This window comes from Pseudorca crassidens, chromosome 17 (assembly GCF_039906515.1).
Source record: "Pseudorca crassidens isolate mPseCra1 chromosome 17, mPseCra1.hap1, whole genome shotgun sequence".
NCBI lineage: Eukaryota > Metazoa > Chordata > Mammalia > Artiodactyla > Delphinidae > Pseudorca > Pseudorca crassidens.
Genome location: NC_090312.1, coordinates 36837527 through 36858515, shown reverse-complemented (window position 1 = coordinate 36858515; position 20989 = coordinate 36837527). Strand labels below are relative to the sequence as shown.

The window sequence follows — 20989 nt, the reverse complement described above, 5'->3', positions numbered from 1 at the left end:
ATTTGCAAAACTAAGGAAAATTTTCCTTCAGCAGACAGTACAATTGGAAATGAAGTATCAAGCAAATCTTTCGGAAAGACATCTCTTGTCTTTTGTTAATTGCAAAGAAAACATCATAGGTCTCCTTGAATTTCTGGAGTTAAAATAACAGCTAGGGGCTTCCCTGGTGGCGCAGTGGTTGGGAGTCCGCCTGCCGATGCAGGAGACGCAGGTTCGTGCCCCGGTCCAGGAGGATCCCACGTGCCACGGAGCGGCTGGGCCCGTGAGCCATGGCCACTGAGCCTGCGCGTCCGGAGCCTGTGCTCTGCAACGGGAGAGGCCACAACAGTGAGAGGCCCGTGTACTGCAAAAAAAAAAATAATAATAACAGCTAGACCCCTCGGGAATAAGGAACGAGTTTGGCTACTTGCTGAAAACCCAATTGTTATTTTTCTTTGCATTTACCCACACATGGCAGAACCACACAGGGTTTCACACATACGTTAGATGAAATAATGTATGTGATGGGAATGTATATAGTGCCTAGCTCTAATTAACCTTCCCTTCCAAAAGTAAAGTAACTGATCGTTAGCAAGGGAAAACCTTTTGCAAAGGTTTAAGCAAATGCATTGCTTTGCAAAGCCTTTAAATGTGACTGGTGAGAGGTGGGTTCAGTCAGGGAGGGAGAACATCTGTGTGACAGGATAGTGGATTTATTGCAGGCATTCCGTCTCACACAACTGGGGGAGGAGTCCAGGAAGTGAAGGTTTGGAAGGAGATGCTGGAGGCTTATATAAAAAGTTACAAACTAGTCTGCCTGAGGGGGCCTGCTGAAGTGGGACCACAAAGGGGATCTTTAGGACCTGCTGCCTCTGTGCAGCCAGCTACTGCTGTGTGAGTCCCCCACCAAGCATCTGGTGGTGGGCCTGTGCTGTGTTGCTCAGCGGGGCTAGAAGGCAAGAAGGACTGGACATGAAGTGGAGGGGGACAAGGACATGCCAGAAACTGCCAGGAACTTGCCTTTCCATGTCACTGTATCTGATTGTGAAAAGACTGTCAGAAGATAACGGCCTTTGCCTTGCTCTGTCTCCCAATTCTCCTGGAAAGTCCTCCTTGTGCTAATTTTAAACTGGAATCATACCGGAGAGGGGGCACTGGGAGACATAGTTCCCACATTAACCAAGTTGACCAACAAAACAAAACAAAACAAAACAAGAAAGCAGCACACATGTAGGCTCTTAACAACTAATTTTGCAGATGAGAAAACTAAGGGCCACATAGGTAAATTGCCTAAACTCACATTACTATCTCAAAGCAGAAGCAAACTCAGAATTCAAGTCAGAGGGGTAATCTTCCACTCCACTATCATGCCTCTCATCCTTTGTGGTACTTAAGTATTTCAAGAAAACGGTAGAAAAATTTCATGCATCACTTCTGAGTTCCCTCAATAGGCTAAGAGTCTTTGAGTAGCCAGTGTACCATCACTAGGCATAAATCAGACTATCTTGCCGAGACTATGTCTGGGCATCTGGGTTACAGGGGCTCTTTGATGAGAAGTTATGCCTGTGTCCACCAGATCTCAAGATCATTGAGTGATGAGATACGAGCTATTAGGCATGTGATGGGTCATCTTACTTGGGGTGTAGGATTATGTGAGAACTTGGATTCCAAACCACCTAAGAATTGATTGCCCAGACAGCACTGTTGCGTATCATAGAAAACATCCATAAAAACTCTGCAAGGTGCCTAAGAAATTATGATGTCCATATATTTGATCATTTCCTTTATACTTCAAAACAAGCACCAGAAACTCATCAAGTCAAAGGTTTGTAAATTTTTTCGGAAACGGACAAGGAAGGGTAAAAGGAGATAACATGGGAAAGTCCAGGCTAGCTTTGCCTTTTTCTATTCCTTTCTGGCGCTGGGTTTCCTTTCTAACCCTTTAATATTCTCACTCCTTAGAAACCACGCTAGTTCAGGGATTGTTACATCTGGCCAAAGAAAAGCCAAGGAAGGGCTCAGACTGATCCCAGAAGGCTCTGAGATGTCTTCTTGGTCCAGATAACAAGCAGTTTAGAAGATTCCAGCAATCTGTGTTGTTAAAGGGTCCGCTTCAGCCCTAGAATGACACTTAGCTCACCCCAGGGGCTCAAACCAAACTGAAATTTTAGGCTGAGGGATCTTAACTCTCATCTCAGTCTCACAACAAACTCCTGGTGATCATTCAAACAGAAGCAAAGCACATCTTTTTAGTCTTGAAATATACTCCAGGAAGTGAATTTTATCAGAACTGGCCTCAATTCCACTCTCTTTCTCTCAAAACACTGATCCTGTGGTTTCATTTTCATCTTCACAAATTTTTTTTTTTGCGATATGCGGGCCTCTCACTGTTGTGGCCTCTCCCGTTGCGGAGCACAGGCTCCGGACGCGCAGGCTCAGCGGCCATGACCCACGGGCCCAGCCGCTCCGCGGCATGTGGGATCTTCCCGGACCGGGGCACGAAGCCGTGTCCCTTGCATCGGCAGGCGGACTCTCAACCACTGCGCCAGCAGGGAAGCCCAGCACATGTACGTTTTGTAGGGTCGTCTCTAGCTAACCATATGGGCTTTGCTTGTGTAATATTTTAGAAGAGGTTAGACATTCAGTTGATTTAAAGGCACTGACCCTAGTGGTTTTGCACTGCTCTTGCACCAAATGTGGTTTCTCTCCTGGAAATGTGGGAACACAGAGTTGGCTGTACTTCCTAATGGGTTTTCCATCTGTCCACATGAGCACATATTTGATGGGGTCTGTAGAGCAGTTGTCTGGGTAACCTATTTGGTTTTCTGCAAATTAAGATCCCTTAGCTCTTCTTAAAATCACTCTGAGGGGGAACGTAAGATAATTTCTAGTTTACATATTTCACATGAAATTTGCTTCCCGATTGTCCACATGGGGACCTGTGCAAGCCATAAGCTCACCACATACTGGTGGCTTTGGCAAGCACGTCAGCTCTTCAAACAAAGCCCGCGCGTGCTTCCCTCCATGGGACGCAAAGGGGCTCGGACCTCTGGGCCTAACTACAATTTAATTATCTGTGTCCTTTTTTTCTCATAATTATTTTTGTGAAATTTTGAAACCCAAGTGTGTTTGCCCGCGGGCAGAGTGCTTATGACAGTTATTTTAGGAGTTTAAACCTCAGCAGAAATGAATACATATGTCTACACGTGGAGAGAAGTGATGTTGGTGAATGTTGATGTAGCAGGAGAAAATCTGGCTGAGTGGGGACCATGAGGGGTGAATCTATAGATTAAACCATATGCTAATTTGCAAAGCCATGTCGCATCCCTTAGGAGTTACTTGAAGGAATTCAACCGTTGCCTACCTTTATAACTCATGCCCTGCATGATGTCTGCTGGATGGCTGTGCTGTTGGGAAGGTCCCGACCCAGCAACAGCACCTGAAGAGTGAAGGCATCACCCCCAGCAGAGACGGGGTCTCACTCTCCATCTTCTCTCAGAGGCTGCAGCAGGGCAGGACGCTCTGACAGGTGGAACTTAGGCTTTTTACTCAATGATGGAAGTGCTTCAATCCACAAGTGATTGAAACTCCCAACGCCATCTAGAGAAAGGCCCAGTAACCCCCAAAGGGGCTAACAGCTCCTTCTTCTCTTGCATAGCTGCTGAGGAATTTTATTTTCTGCTCTCTCAGTTCCTTTATTCTTCATGTTATATACTGTGGAATGTACTTCATCCCTTGTATTTTTCTTCACTTGTATTATTCTGATATTGATGATAATCTCAATGTCTTGGAAAAAAAACTATTAAATTCAACGTTTCAATTTTTGCCATCTTCAAATGGGGATAAATCGTTCTATTATATTATAGGGATGCTGCAGTCGTGTACGCATATATACAGATCCCTCTTTCCTCTTATCTCCTAATCACTCCCTTAATCTCAAACTTTGCTAGCACAGTTGCTTATCCTTCCCTAAACACTGTACTCACTGTCCCATCAGTGTCTATCCTTTCCTTTTACATGTGTGCCCCCATCTCTGCCTCTACTTGTCTCTACTCTTTCTTCAAAGTCCCTCTTCCCCTCAGGCCTTCCTGACTCACCCCACCCACCAACTTCCTATGACACACAGGTCCACACTACACATTGGACACCTACTCCATGCTGTCTTGGATTACTCGCAATTATGTGTCAAGTTGCAACATATGAAATGGGTAACATTCAACTATTTTTGACCTACAAAACAGCAGTTACATATGGTTCAATCTAATATATGCATCTTCTCACCCCAAATACAAATTCTCTTTGCATTCCTAGGGTCTTCAATAGATTCTTATACAGTGTAGGCATTTGCTATTAAATAGACTTTGACTATTGCTAAACTGGCGAAATAGAGGATAAGCTTCTATTTTAATCTGAACATGTATCCTAGCCCATTAATACACTCACCACGGGTGATCTGGGATGTTTATGATTCCCCCTTGCAAAAATGTCCCACTACAGCCTAAAATATAAACATAAAACTTTACGGCGCTAGAAGTTATGGCTAGAGACATTGCTTTATAAATATTATAGGGCTTTAACAGATTCTACACTTCAAAAAATGATTCACAGAGTTTTCATCAATAAATCCTATGTTCACTAGAATATATTTCATATTTATTATATAGTTACACAGCCCAGTTAGAAAAGAACATTATAATATCACACTTTACCTAATTATATTGATTCCTCTGTCCCTCTCCCTTACTGCAATCTTAGTTCTATATATAATTCTATTAATTAATGATGAACTGAAACTGGATAAGAAAAAGTCTAGAGAAAAGGTATACATAGTTTTAAAGCTAAGGTATCTGATATCAAGTGCAGGGCCCCATTGGTTTCCAAAATAAAAATATTCAAAATAGTGTCATGACTATCGAGCTGAATTCAGTATTCTAAGAACAGAATACAACTACAACAGTGGAGAAACAGAGAACTGGGCAGCCTATTACTTGGAGCACATCCATATTGGTAGGCTCAGAATTATATAAGGAAACAAATCGGTATTTCATCAACTCCTTGCTCTGGTGATGGATTAGTGAAGTCCAGGTTTCTTTTTCAATGGTTCCATTTCTTAGAGCCACAGCTGATGAGTCATGCCTTCAGATCTTAACCAAAATGCATTTTTAGTGTTTTATATTAAGCCTTTCATTCATGCAATATCAGAACATATAAAAGGTTTCATGAAGCCAGGTAAATATCTATCTTAGGGGGAAAAAAACCCCAACGAGCTTTGTACTAATTGGTTCAGATTTGCCATTTGTCACATATAAGTCACTGAAAACAAACTATATAACTTCGTTTTGCATTTCCCTTTAATCTTGAGATGAGCAGAGTTCTGAAGTAGTCTTGATGAATATGGTCCATCTTAATGTGAAAAAAAATGGGATGGAGTCACATTTCTTCCACTGGTGGTAGGAAGCCTACTTTCAACCCCCAAGCTCTCTCATGGTCAAGACAGCCTTAGAGAACATTTTAAAAAGTTAGACTTTCTCTTCAAAGACCTTCTTCCTTTATGGTCCCCAAACCACAGTCAACTTCAGCTGTCTTAATCTTGCTTTTTCTTGGCAGAAAACTAGAATAGTCTTTCTGTTACGAAGTAAACAGAGAGGTTAGAAATATATATGAGAGGAAATAATTTCCATAACAACAATAATAGTTAAAAAGCCAAAGTTTAAAATAATATAAAAAAGGCAACTAAAAGGTTGTATCTGTTAAGCACTGGTTGTTTTAAATGGCTTTATCGTGTAGAAGCTTTGTTTCCGAGGTAGCTATACATCTGTTAGTGCTGAGAGTGCTTTCTACAGGTATGGAGGGGTATGCATGTCCAGAGCTCCTTTCCAGGCACTGGGATCTCTCCAGGTAACACTTGAACTCTGCCTCTCTTGTCTTTTTCCCCTCTCTTAAAGACATGTGACTTTCAATTGTTAACTTCACCCAAAACCTTTAGTGCACACAAAGTTTTAAAAAGTATTATAGTTATTTTAAAATATTTTAAGAAGTTACGGTTGCTGCAAACCTTCAGTAAGTGAACAGTTGGCTTTCAGTGTTTATAAAATCTCTAAGACAGGGCCATGGAGAGTGGGCTTTGGCCCTGGTGAGATAAATGTGTGGCAGCTCACCAGGCAGAGCAGCTAAATTTTTTTTTTCTCTGAGATATTTGTCTTGATAGAGAGGCCCCATGGCAGAGTAGTTAAAGGAACAAATAAACTTTATTTGTTAAATAACAAATAAAGACTGCTTGGGTACGGATACTAACTCCATCATTTACCAGCTGTGTGACCTTGGGCAAGTTACTTAACCTTTCTGTGTTTTCAGTTCCCTTGGCTACAAACCAAGGATAATAATAATACTTGGGTTGCTGTGAAGATTAAATGAGTTATATGCGGAAAGCAACTATAACAGTGCCTAGCTCAGGATAAGCTCTCTATAAAGGTTGGCTAAAATAAGTTGGAATTCAATATAATTGGATACCAGGCCCCCTTCCGATATGCTGGCCCTGCTCAGAGCATGAGGGAGGTTTGCCTCCTTTAGCATTGCTGCTCACCCATGCTGACTATTGTGTTGTCTGTTGTTCTAGGACAGTGGCTCTCAAACTCAAACATGCATCAGACTCAACTGGAGGGCTTGCTAAATACTGATTGCTGGCCCCCAACCCCAGAGTTTCTGATCCAGTAAGTTGGGGGCCTGAGAATTTGAATTTCTAGTAAGTTCCCGAGGGATGGTGACCCTTCCGGTCTAGGGACTCCACTCTGAGAACCACTGTTTTAGGATAATAGTTCCAATCCTGGCTGTACTTTAGACCACGTGGGGAGCTTTAAAAAATTCTGCTGCCACGCCCCTCAGATCAGTTAAATCAGAATCTTTGAGGGTGCAGCCCAGCCATCATTAGTGTTTCGAGCTCTCCAGGAGACAATATGCAGCCAGGGTTGAGAACCACAGCTCTATGCCGTCACTATGCTGCCGAAATGGATGAATTTAAGTGACGGAGTGATTTTACAGATAAAGAAGCTGAAGCTTGGTGCAGTGTTTCCCACTGGAGTTCTTGCTATAAATGCTGATTTACTGAATCCATCTTTTGGGGTGAGGCCCAGGAATTTGCATTTCAGTAAGTACCCCAAGAGTCCCTTATACACATTTAGTTTTTTGATCTGCCTGAAGACACACAGCCAGGAATTGGTGGAGTTCTCACCTCCCGTCTCTGATGTAAGCAGCCAGAAATGCTGTTATTATGTAGGAGGGACAGCTCTGCATTTAATCTGTTTTTTAAATTTTTCTCTGAGCTCATTCACTCAAGGAAGGACCTTATATATTTATAAATACTGTACTTATATACTATCTTTATATACACAGCAGACTCTGTGACAGGAGCTGGACCAATAATAAATCCCATTCAAACGCTACTTAGAGGCTACCTTTATTTTGTTCACCCACACTAGGATTTGAACCTTGAAAGGAAGAGTTAGTTAAGGGCACGGCTCTGGAATCAGATTGCCTGCTTCCTCCTGCCATTGATACATTGATACATTGATACAGCCTGGAGCAAGTCACCTAACTCTCTGTGCCCCAATTTCCTCAGCTGATTTACAGGATCACGGTAAGGATAAATGCATTAATCCACAGAAAAGTGCTTCGAACAGTGCCTGGCAATGAGTGTCTATTAATGCTTTCTATTATGATATTTATTGTTATTGCTATCTGCACAGCAGACCCAAATGCTTGAAAAAGTAGTTTATAAACTTAAAAGTTCTTTTATACAGAGTTCACCACAGAAAGTCGATGAAACTAAAATATACAAACTAGAAAGAGGATTTTTAAAAAAATGTATGGAGTGTGGAAGAAAATTACTGAAGAATTTTGTATGCTTCTTGGAAGTTTTCTATATATAAATTCAGGAAAGTATTTCTCCTCGCCCAACTGGGTGCCACGGTAAAAAATACTATTTCTATGATGGTTGTCCAACTGGACCAGCGTATATGGAGGAGCTTCTGTGAAAGGCAATTCTGGCTTAACTTTAAAAGTAGAATGACTGGTTACTTAAAGGGGAAAAACGGGCAGATTTATCAGAATTATAATATATCCATTACATAATTTTACTCACAGACCTGGCTTTGTTGACTGTGGTGTTTTTTACTTTTGCCTTGTTCTGGAACTTCAATCTGCTAAACAGATTAGTGAAATGTCAGTCAGCACAGCCGGAGAAGCGAGCACACAAATAATCTATTTAACCAGCACATTTCTCCTTCCACAATAATCCTCTTAATGGTCCCGAAGGCTGCCAGTCAGCAGGACACCTGCTCATCGTCTGCACAGGCCCCCTTCGTTTGCCAGTATCTCAGCGTTGTGGAAATTGAGTCCCCAAAAGTGAAGTGAAGCTTAATGTTTAACATTGGTGGCTGCCTGTGGATTTTGTGATTTAACACAGCTTTTAAAAGGACTTCACACGAAATGAACTCCTAAATCCACAAATAAGCCACAGAGCTCCAATCCATATGCTGAACCAAAGCCAGATGGGGCTTTGATTAATCAAAAAGCATCATTAATCAAACCAAAGTTTAAAATACTTGAATATATCTCATGCACATAAGGTAAACTTAATATAACGGCCAGGGGCCCGGCAGAAAACAGATGGCCCACTCCTGGGGCAGCTGAGGGGAGTTTCTAAAAGGAACTGCCTGATGGAGGTGTGGGGAAGATTCAAGTGAATCAGTGACGGGGTGTGGGAGCCCTCAGAGGCTAGCAGTGAGGGGCTAGGGAGGGTGGGAGTAATTCTTACCGCTTCTAGGTCTGAAGGGGCGAGGGCAGCAGCTGGTACTGGAACCAGAGTGGCTGCTGCAGCAGGGAGGAGAGGTCACCTACAGGAGCTGTGGCCCTCAATAGAGGGCCGGGCCAACCCCAGAGACCCAGCTGGGACAGAGTTGGAGAAATAAATACCCCAGTCTCCATTTTCTCCCACTCTCCAACCTCACTGGGTTTCCCCCTGGGTGACACCGGTCGGTCGGAGGCTGGAGGTCAGAGGGCAAGGCCACAGCACACAAAGGTCAGTCTCCTAGCCAGGGTTTAGGGGAAAGTGCTCTTAGACTCTCCTTATAGAAAAAGAAAAGAACAGCTATTAAACAACTATGCATTATGTGCGTATCTCATCTTATCACTCTGTAATCCTGAATGTTTCTGTATTAATTGCCTTTCTCCTTCCACAAATAAACTTCTTAACACTGGATTCTCAGTTTCTAGCCACTGTATGGTAAACATAGGCATTGGTAAATGACAGAATGAGGGGCTGAATTAACTAAGTTGTTTATTATTGCTTATTATTCGTGAGACTATAGAGTGGGACATTACAAGATAAGTGGGATAAATAACATGACACTGCAAAAGAGCATTATCTTTTAACTTAATTTTGCCATAAAATACATTGCTTTGAAGGATACGTAGGACTTCCTTTAGGTTAATATTCTCAACAGAGATAGTTATATAGTTGAAGCCTATTTCAATAGTTTCAAAAAATCATTATTAGGTCTTGGTAAATGAGAAATTAATGTTCTGATATCTTATGTGCTTCATTATTATTATTTTACGATATTACATTATAGTTTGTAAGTAGACTTGTGTGACGAAATACAGAAATTAGGAGAAACCTCCCAGAATTTTTCTCTCTCCTAGTCTCCTTCCCCTCCCCCTCCCCATGTAGAAATGAAATAAAATAGAACCCACTACAAATGTTAAGCAATTTCTGATATAATCAGTTTCCTTGACTTATTTCAATAGGCTTTATATATTTTATATACTGGGGTAATAAAGTTGGGGGAAAAAGGTAATCCTTTTTTCATAATGCAGTATTCCTGCACTCTCTCTCTCATCAACAGAATTTCTGTTAATAATATAACCCTTCATTCCTGCACAGTAACTTCCCCCTGGCTCTCTAAAACTCTGTCCTCCTGCTGTGCTCAGACCATTCTTGTGATGACTGTAATGTCAGTACATTTTCCGTTTTCTGAACTGGACCAGCTATGCAAAGGCTACCATTCTTGGGACATCAGATAGCACTGCCCTTGGTGTTTCCCATTCTCATCACATAGCAGAAGCACACTTCAAAGCACCCATCTCTGAATCCAATGGCCTTTTACATAGTCTGATCTTGCCCCAAATGAAAGAGGAGTGGAGAGAGAAATATTTATGGCAATGGTAGTTGGGGAGGGGATGGGAGGTATGAGGCAAGCTGGAATCAGAATGCTACCTGTTCTTTGCCATTTTTCGGAAAACCAATTTAGAGATTCAGACCCACTGAAGACGGTAGACCAGAAAGGTCTCTGGTGACATCATGGAGTCACCATCCCAGCCCCAGACTGCCTACTTCTTGGCTTCTTTTAGATGAGAGAGAAACAAACTTTTATTTTCTCCAAGACACTTATTTTGTCTTGTTTTTTGTTACAGGAAGCCAAATCTACTCCTAACTAATAGACTTTATTTTCAAATAAAATAATCCTTTAATTCTGTTCTAGTTACAAGTAGCAAATATTAAAAAAAATAATTTAGGTTTTTCTGTAGGAGCATAGCTCTAAGAAGAATGTTACACTTCTTTTTCCCTTTCTGGTTTTCAATTAATACTGTCTGAAGAATTTAACATGTTTTTTGTTGGGTGTTTACATTTTTCTTTAGTGCATTTTTTGACTTCAAATTTTAATGATCTCTTCATAAATTGTTCAAGTCTTACCTTTGAAAGCATTGCTTAAAGCTAACTAAGCTAATTAACTTTGTTAGCACTAAATTTCTTCTTTCACTCCTTCCTTCTTACCAGGATAAAACAGTACTATTTAATCTCCCTAGGGACCATCTGCTTTATTTATGGAGCTCATTTGGTTACAGTTTTCTTAATTTCTCTTTCCTTCCCCCGATTCTTCACAATTATCAAAATCTTAGAATTTATTCTGCCTTGCAAATTATAGAATTTATTCTGCCTTGCAAATTAGAGACCTCTGTTTCTTAGTCCATACAAGCCTTCTATAAGCGATAGGTGTCAGTTCAGACGTTATGTGTTTACCTAGAAAATGAGTGAATGTCACAGTCAAATATTTATATGGCTACTTTAAGCTCCATAAAATGACTTGTTCTCATCAATTGTGCTTTGTGAGGAGGTCTAGAACTTAGTCGAAGTTCAAACAGCTGATCTGTCTGTTCTATTTCCCTTCCAGGGTCTCATTCTACCCAGGGGTTTGTACATGAAATTCCAGACTAAAATGTGGACTATTCCTACAACATCCAATTTTCAAGAGGAAGGGTCTTAACTTTTCTTTCTAAGAACCAAAATAAGGGAAGAAATAAAGACTTCGTGGAAATAAAACTTGAATATTTGGATAAAGCAGTACAAGTTTTATCGACTACCATGCTGATTTTGCTGTCAGCCACTGGGATAACTATAGATTTTAATTTGCGTGTAAATCCAAGGAATGTGGTAGTGTGCTTGTTTTTCTTTAAAACTTTAAATAGACTACTACCTTCTCCTATTATAGAGCAAACTCTTTTGCTATTCACTGTACAAGTATTTCCTGCATCAAATAGCTTACACTTTACTGAACCACGTTTGAGAGTAGTTCTCCCTTTTAATGGGGCTACTTTAATTACTTTTCTCTCTCTGTCTCTCTGTATCTGTCTCTCTCTCTCCCTACATATATATACACACACATATGTATAATGACATGATATATTTATGTTTATACATATTTATCATATATATATGTAAATATGTAAATTGGAGCCTAAGAGGGTCCATCCTGCCTAGGAGGTTAGATTTTATTACTCTTTTAAAAAGAGCATCCTTGGGACTTCCCTCGTGGCACAGTGGTTAAGAATCCGCTGCCAATGCAGGGGACTCAGGTTCAATCCCTTGTCCAGGAAGATCGCACACACTGTGGAGCAACTAAGCCCATGTGCCACAACTACTGAGCCTGTGCTCTAGAGCCCACAAGCCACAACTACTGAGCCCGTGCACCGCAACTACTGAAGCCTGTGCGCTCTAGGGCCTGCATGCCACAACTACTGAGCCAGTGTGCTGCAACTACTGAAGCTCGCGTGTCTACAGCCTGTGCTCTGCAACAAGAAAAGCCACCACAATGAGAAGCCCGCGCACCACAATGAAGAGTAGCCCCCGCTAGCCACAACTGGAGAAAGCCCATGTGCAAAAAAAGAAAAAAAAAAGACACGTGCTTAATTAAAAGAAAAAAACAGCCAAAAAAAGAAAACACAGCCAAAAAAAGAAAAAAAAAAGACACGTGCTTAATTAAAAAATAAAAAAGCATCCTTGATTCTTTCATTGCTTTGATTTGCTACTTTCTAGTACATTTTGAAGCGTTCGAACACCAAGGGGCAGTGAATTTTATCTTCCCTGGGAAAATATTTTCAGTTCTAGAAGAAAGAGAAGTAAGTATAAAATGCACGTTTTTTCTTAGAAAAAAGCTGCTAAGTCAAGTAAAGATCAATGTTAAACTAATGGTATTATCCACCCTTTTATAAAACACTAAAATTAAATGAAAACATTAGGGAAAGTTTTCAAATATTTTCTTCTCCCGTTGCAGAGCACAGGCTCCGGACGCGCAGGCTCAGCGGCCATGGCTCACGGGCCCAGCCGCTCCGCGGCATGTGGGATCTTCCCGGACCGGGGCACGAACCCATGTCCCCTGCATCGGCAGGCAGACTCTCAACCACTGAGCCACCAGGGAAGCCCCTCTGTTGTATTTTTAAAGACCAGTGTACTATTCTGCAAGAGGATTATGTTTATAAATATCAACCAAGCATTAGTATTTGTAATCATTTTTTTATTTAAAACCAAACTGTACTATCTTATTTGGGACAAGCTTTTTAATGATGGTGACAAGGCAAGTAGAAAGTTTAAAATCTCAGGAACTCTCTTTATAGCACCAACACTTTCAGTGAGTAATTAGGCCTTTATTGAAGAGATGAAGACTAGAAAAACAAAGTAAATTCTACATTGAGGAAAAATTATAGCCTTGAGAGCTTCTTTTACTCAATGGCTTCTCCAAACTGCTAAAGGCATTTTCATTTGGCACAGTGGAAGTTTTAAGAGGCTGTGAGTTCTTTCTAGAGACAAAACTGCAGAGCTTATGTAAGCTCATCGCTGCTGTGTTAAAGACCTCTTAAGATGCTGTCTTTATGATGCTGCTTTTGTGGTAAATCTGGAGTCTTCCGTTTGGGGGAAGGCAGAAATACAAGGATACAGAGTATAGGATTAGAGAGTTCTCAGCAATCCAAGGACGACTTCTCCTTGGAAAACATGGCTTGCATTCTGAAGACTGAGCTCCCAGAAGGCAGGGAAGCTCACTTCTGGGCAGTTGGGTTCTTCCCTTGAGGACCAGACTTGCTGGCCCAGGGAATTCATCAGTGTAGTTTAGTGTCAGCTGATGGTGGAAATCAAGTGAAACATATACACAGATAAGAGCACTTACCATTTCTGGATTCTCTGCAGCTTGCTTTACCATCTTTTCTGAGATCATCTTTTTCAAGCAGCTACTCAGCAAAAAAGCCTAAGAAATAAAGAACTCTCTCAATTGAAGAGATCCTTATTCTCTTCCTTCCCTCTTCATACAGCAAAGCAGATTTTGTGCTCTGACCTACAACAGTATGCTTTTAAGAATTTAGAGTTCTTCTTTAACTTTTGTTAATTTGCATAAGATATAATTAGCAAATAACCATAAATTTTCTCAATTACATGGATATATTTGCAGTAATTTTTTAAAAGGTAGATTAAAAATGACCAGGATCTCATTATCAATCTTTTTCCCTTTCAAAACTCTCCCCTTACATCCCATTTTTTTCTATTACTTTGTAAACAGCTCATGTCTATGAGCAACAAATAATAAAAACTGCTTATAATTGCAATAAATCAACTGATGATGGTCAACCTTATATTTAACTGTATGCATAATGACCGAGAGACCTATTATTAGGCATACATACTAACCTGTTTGAAAGAATATATTAGTACCTTATGGCTTTTACTGAACTAAAGACAAAATTAGTTGTTTCTCTTCATTTTTAAATTTTCTGGTATTTTTAATCATTCACTGTCAAGACTGTCAGTTGCCGCCAACATCACCTGTAGCTTATTGCTGACTCATCACTGTTAGTGCTAAGACACACGTGTCATCCATCTTGCTGCACAAAAACCGGGGCTTCCTTTTTCCAGGAACTTCACCCCATGTGCCAAATTTAAGGTTCCCTGTGATTTTCCCATTTGCTCCTTTCCCACAAATCCTTTTTTTCCCCTCTTTTTTCTGCTCTCAACTCTTGGCTTGTTCTTTTCTTATTCAGCCCGACTGAGGTTTGAGACAACTGAAGCTCAAAGCTTGAGGCTATAGAACTTTAGTATAAATTTGTGCTCAAGGATGGTCACTGAACTCCTATACAAAGTTACAGAAATATGTAGGTTAGGATTCTGCTATAAGCCAGGTAAGGTTTATTAAATATGAAGGGACTGAGCTTCCGTTTAAAGGGATCGGGAACGATTTGGGCCCCAGCCCTCATTTGTATTTGCAAGGCACACAAGCCACATTTCTGTCTTTTGCAGAAGTAGCCCTTGGGTGCATATCAAAAAACCCACACTCCAAAGGAAATAAGACCTTACCAGGAATCCTTTAAAAGAATGTTTATTGCACCTCTCTATAGTGGCTTAAACTCATTTGCCTCAAACTAGATTAAAAGACCATAATAAAATTTAACTACTGCACATAACATTCTAGCGGAAGGGCGTGCTTTCACTGCCAAAATCTGTGTCTCTCCAAGTGACTGCAGATCTCGCCTTGGCAAACCATACTATCATTTCCCTAAGAATGTTTTCTATTTAAGGTGAACCTGGGTAGACATTTCTTTAACCTAGGATGTTGGTTTAGTACTTTGTGTTTTTCAGAGGACATTGATGTCTATTATCTCCTGATCAGCACTGTACCAGTAGGGAGTTGAAAGGGAGCTTTGTGCCTGAGACCAGAATGCTCCATGGAACACAGAAGTGAGTATGATCGCCAGGGACTCAAGTTGAATATAATGTTGATGCAAAGATTACTTTGATATTTTGGTTTCATTTTAGAACTTTTGTAATTTTGACTCCAAATTGAAATAGTTTATCTCGGTAAAAAGAATTTTCAATTGGATTTGGCATTTAGAAAATTAGATTTTTTAATGGATTTTTTATTTCAATTATTTCAAATTTACTTCAAATTTAATTACTGCTACCCAACAGCCATTGTTCCCTCTTCCCTCGTAACAGAACACTGATTTTGGAAGTACCCAGCTCTAGGCAGTGATGCTTATTCTAAACTGATCATGAATCCAGTTCCTCTATGCCAAATGCTTGATTCCCAGACTCCCTTGCAGCTAGGAGTGCTCATGTGACCCAGTTCCAGCCAATGAGACAAAATGGAAAGTCTACTGGGGGGCTTCTGGGGTAAGGCTTTTGCTTTCCAGATAAAAGGGATAGTTTTTATCTACTTGGAAAATGCCAAAAGAATTATAGAGATGCCAATCATTTGCCTCCAGTATTCTTATTAAATGAGATGACAAATATCTGTATTGTCTAAGCCATGGGTTGGCAAACAAATCTAGCCACCCCACCTCTAGTTATAAATAAAGTTTTATTGAAACACCCATTCATTCATGTATTGTCTGTGGCTGCTTTTGTGCTACAATAGAGTTGAGTAGTTGCAACAGAGGCCATATGAACCTCAAAACCTAAAATATTTACCAACTGGTTCTTTGAGAAAAAGTTTAATGACCCATGGTCTAAGTCACTGTTTGTCAAGTCTTCTGCTACTTGGTAACTAAATTCATTTCTAAGTGATATGAAAGCTTTGGTGACTAGTAAAATAAAACAAAATAAATGACATTACAGGCTCAAAGGAGCATGTGTAGCACACTCTAGTACTCTGCTCCAGTTGGGTTAGGGCTTTGTCCACCCCGGAGTGCAAGAGAGCATTTTAGCACAGAAGGTTTTCCTGCTCTGCCCTAAGAACTTACCTGTTTGGTGTAAAGAACAAACCACTGCCAGTGACTCTCCTCACTATACTGAAACCTGAGCTCTAAGTTCTGGTTGAGAGTTTGCTGGGGCCCATCCGTATCCAGCAGAGTCCCCTATAAAGGAAAAGATATTATTTGATATTCAGTAGGAATGTAAGTGGCTATTATGTGCTGGGCAAAATATCAAAACAAGTGAGACTATTCTTATTCTCAAGAAACTATAAATTCAATCTATTTGGGAGCCATTAAAGCAAATCATCATAGTGTGATATAATAAGTATCAATATTATAAGGGAAATGAATACAGGTCTATGGAAGTAAATAGGATGGACACCTAATCCAGACTAGGATGTAAAGGAAGGCTGGCAGAGGCTGTGGGGGGGTGGGGTGGGGGGGTGGGGGGAGGGGGCGGTGTTATTTGAGCAGAAGTAGAAATTACCCAAGTTTGTTGTATGTTTTTTTGGGGGGAAGGGGGGTGATGGTGACAAGTGGTTCCTGGTAGAAGAAAAAACAAGTGCAAATGCACTGAGGCCTGAGGGAACCTGGCACACTGGAGTGTGGCTGAAGCACAGCCTGTGAGGCATGGGGGGTGGTGAGAAAAGGGGCTTAGAGAAGCAGGGTAGGGCCAGATCTGAAAGCCTGGAGAAAGCCCCTGTGGTTTTTGCTATACAGCATCTATCCCTTTCTCTTCTAGTACTGGAGTTTCAAATTCCCTTGCGAAAACTTTCCGTCTTCGCTGTGGCTCTCTAGGTAGGACTGTCAGGAAATGCTGCCCTCCTGGAGGGTGGCACATGTATTGCATGCTTTATGAATTATATCTCACTAAAACTGTTACAAAGGAAGAGAATGATGGTGTGGTGTTGGTGGAGGGATAGACACAAAGATCAGTGGAACAGAGCAGAGAATCCAGAAATATACCCACACAAATGTGCATAACTGATTTTTGACAAAGGTGCAAAAGCAGTTCAATTGAGAAAAGATAGCCTTTTCAACAAGTGGTGCTGGGGCAATTGGATTTCCATAGGCAAAAAAAGGGAACCATGTTCTAAATTTCACACCCTATATGCAAATTAACTCAAAATGGGTCATGGACTTAAATGTATAACCTATAACTATACAACTTTTAGGGAAAAAAGCCCAACAAAAAAACCCGGGGAAAAATTCTTCAGGATTTAGGGTTTGGCAGAGAATTCTGACTTGACACCAGAAACACAATAAAAAAACAGATGAATTAGACTTCATCAAAATTAAAATCTTTTGCTCTGCAAAAGGCCCTATTAAGAAAATGAAAAACTGCAAAGTGAAAGAAAATATTTGCAAACCTCATATCCAACAAAGGACTAGTATCTAGAATAAATTTAAGTACTCTCAAAACTCAACAGTAAACAAACAGTCCAATTGGAAAATGGGTGAAAGATATGAAGACATTTCACCTAAGAAGATACACAGATGGCAAATAAGCACATGAAAAGATGTTCAACATCATTAGCCATGAGAGAAAAGCAAATCAAATCAAATCATTAAATACCATTAAACACTTATCAGGGTGGATAAAATAAAAAATGGTGAAAACACCCAATTGCTGAGGAGGATTCAGAGAGACTGGATTGCTCATAGATCACCGGTGGGAATGTAAACTGGCACAGCTCCCTTGAAATCAGTTTAGCAGTTTCCTAAAAAATTAAATATGTAACTTCCACATGACCCAGCAATTGTACTCCTGGGCATTTATCCTAGAAAAATGAAGACCTGTGCTCAGACAAAAGCTTATACATGAATATTTATAGAAGCATTATTCATAATAGCTAAAAACTGGAAACGACCAGATAGTGGTTAAACAAATTTTAGTCATTCACTACCATGGAATACTGCTCAGCAACAAAAAGAAACAAACTACTGAAATACACAACAAGCTGAATGAATTTCCAAAGAATTATGCTAAGTAAAGGAAATCCCAAAAAGCTACATAATGTTTGATTATATTCATGTAATATTATTTTATTTTTTAAGGTAATCAATTCCTTGCTTTTATTTATATTTTTACCTCCTAAACACAGTCCATTCTTATTATTCACAGTAGTCGTGTTCTATAATGATACCATAAGCACTAAATTAGTGGGTACTGAAAAACAGCCTAAGGGGAAATATAGGTTTAGGTTCCTGTGAACCTCTGGTCACAACATTTTCATCAACCGATCAATACATAACCTTGTTTTATGTGTGTTTGTTTTTTCAGTTGAGGTATAATTGATATGCAAAAAACTGCACATATTTAATGGACACAATGTGAAGAGTTTGGACATATGCACATATACATGAAATCATCACCACAATCAAGTAATAAATATATCCATTACCTCCAAAAGTTTTATATAATATTCTTGAAATGATACAATATGAAAATGTCAAATAGATTAGTGGTTGCAAGGGTTTAAGGAGGGATGGGGGTGGGAGAAAGTGGATGCAGCTATAAAAAGCCAACATGAGAGATCCCTGTGATGATGGAAATGTCTTGACTCTTCATTGTATCAATGTCAATACCCTAGGTGGGGATGTCGTACTATAGTTTTGTAAGATGTAATAATTGGAGAAAAGTGGGTCAAGCGTATGCAGGATCTCTGTACCATTTCTTTCAACTGCATGTGAATCTACAATTACATCAAAATTAAAAGTTTACCTAAAAAATAATTAACTGTTTAAAGCAAAAATAATTATAACATAGCATGAGGCTTATATGTAGAAATAAAGTATAGCAACAAATACCACAAACGACAGAAGGGACAAATAGAGGTACACTGTTGTAAGGTTTTTACCCTTTTTGTGAAATAGTGTAACATTTGAAAGTAGACTGTAATAAGTTAAAGATATATATTAAAATCTCTACGGGCTTCCCTGGTGGGACAGTGGTTGGGAGTCTGCCTGCCGATGCAGGGGACATGGGTTCGTGTCCCAGTCCAGGAGGATCCCACGTGCCACGGAGCGGCTAGGCCCATGAGCCACAGCCACTGAGCCTGCGCGTTCGGAGCCTGTGCTCCGCAGCAGGAGAGGCCACAATGGTGAGAGGCCCGCGTAACGCAAAAAAAAAAAAAAAAAAAAAAAAAAAAACAAACCCTTAAATCACCATAAATTTAAAAGGTATAGCTAAAAAAAAAAAACCAATGGTGCAAATGAGTAGAATCATAAAATAGTCACTCGGTCAAAAGAAGGCAGGAAAAGAAGGAAGAAACTGATAAAACTCAAAGAAATGGACAAATCTACAATTATAGTTGAAGATTTTAACACTCCTCACAACAACTGACAGAACAAGTAGAGAGAAATGTGTAAGGACAGAGGTTATTTGAACACCATCAACTGCTTGACATAATTGACATTTATAGACTCTTCTACCCAATACTGGCAGCATATATTTACATTCTTTTCAAGTGCACATTGGACATTTCAAGATAGACCAAACTTTGGGCCGCAAAACAAGTTCCCATAGTTCAAAAAGACTGAAATCATATGATATATTTTTTTCTGACCCCCAGAGGGAAAGAGTGGCGCAGAAAGAAGGGTTAGGAGGCTGTGGATTTCATCCAGGCAGGAAATGTTGAGACCAAGCTGTGAGGGCAGAGAGAAAGGGAGAGTTTTGAGGGAAAGCAGGGTCATAGAATAGATAGGTCTCTATATCAGATATAAGGTGGGGGGAGGATAAATTAGGAATTTGGGATTAACAGATACACACTACTATATGTAAAATAAACAACAAGGACCTACTGTATAGCACAGGGAAGTATATTCAATATCTTATAATAACCTATAATGGAATAGAATCTGAAAAAGAATATATACATATATATATGTGAAACTGTATCACTTTGCTGTACACCTGAAACATTGTAAATCAACTATACGTCAATAAAATTTTTTTTTTTAAAAAAACATGTAAGGTAAGAGAAAAGCCAGAGATTATTTCAAGATTGCTGGTTTGGCAATTAAGGAGTGGTGGTAGAGGTTCCCTTTATCAAGATAGGGAACACAGGAGGAAGAACCTTAGGATGGGCATGAGAGGGAAAAGATGAGTCTGGTTTGGGGAAAGGTTGAGTTTGAGGTGTCTATGAAACACTTGGTGAAGATGTCAAGAATGCAGTAGGAAATACTGGACTTTTAACCAGTCATCTGTAATTGATTTCAGGGAATATGTAGAGGAAAGATGCTAGAAATGGAACCCCAGGAATCACCAGCATTTCAGGAGTAGTCAGAGGGAGAGGCAGCCCACAAAATTAGGGGAGGAAGCAGGGGAAGTTTTGAAAAGGAAGACGTGGTTGACTGTATCAAATGCCACAGACAGGCCTAGTACCAAGCCAGCTAAAAAATCCCTGTGGGTTTCATGGCTTTAGCAACTGGGTATCATGGTTGCTCTAGTAGCATCCATCCTCTACTAGTTAACCTCCATTGCCTGTGTAAAGGGGATAATCCCTCTTAGCTCACTGGGTTATTTTTAAGAACTTAATTAAATAGCAGATGTGGCATTGCCCAGCACAGCACCTGGTACAAAGTAGGCACTCAATAAGTCTGATCAGAAGGGTTTCTCTTGGGAGGAGATGGCAAGGTAGGTATGATGCCAGGGCTCCTTAAAAATAGCTCTGATGGGCAGCGCTCAGTTTCCAAGCATAGAGATCTTGTCAGTACTGAGAACGTACTGAGTGCTCAATAAATGGTACCTGTTATTGCTACTCGTTATTACTTTAAACACCCTTCAAGCAGTAAAGAAGCCTGAAGGTGGAAGGTGGGAAGATGGTTGTCTCTACAGCAAGGGTGGGGAACTTGTACCAGACAATAGACAGGTTTTTACCACTAGGTGATGTTTACTGTGGCTTAGATGCCAGTCCACTCAAGGTACTGATTCGAATGGCAAATCTGTGTCCCCAATACCACTGTTGTCATCGAGAACACTAGGATTTTAAAATCG

At 40.2% G+C, this 20989-nt stretch overlaps 1 protein-coding gene across 1 annotated transcript in view; it reads right to left on the bottom strand.

Annotated features, from left to right (window-relative positions):
- Nucleotides 1-4662: 4662 nt before the first annotated feature.
- SNX31 (sorting nexin 31) overlaps nucleotides 4663-20989 on the bottom strand; it is a 62895-nt gene continuing 46568 nt past the window's right edge. The window contains exons 11-14 of the mRNA XM_067712411.1: nucleotides 16039-16152; nucleotides 13476-13553; nucleotides 8121-8177; nucleotides 4663-5604 (exon numbers count right to left, since the gene is read on the bottom strand). Coding sequence (XP_067568512.1) covers nucleotides 5512-5604; nucleotides 8121-8177; nucleotides 13476-13553; nucleotides 16039-16152 — 342 coding nt within the window. The 3' untranslated portion in view covers nucleotides 4663-5511. The remainder of the gene's footprint in view (nucleotides 5605-8120; nucleotides 8178-13475; nucleotides 13554-16038; nucleotides 16153-20989) is intronic.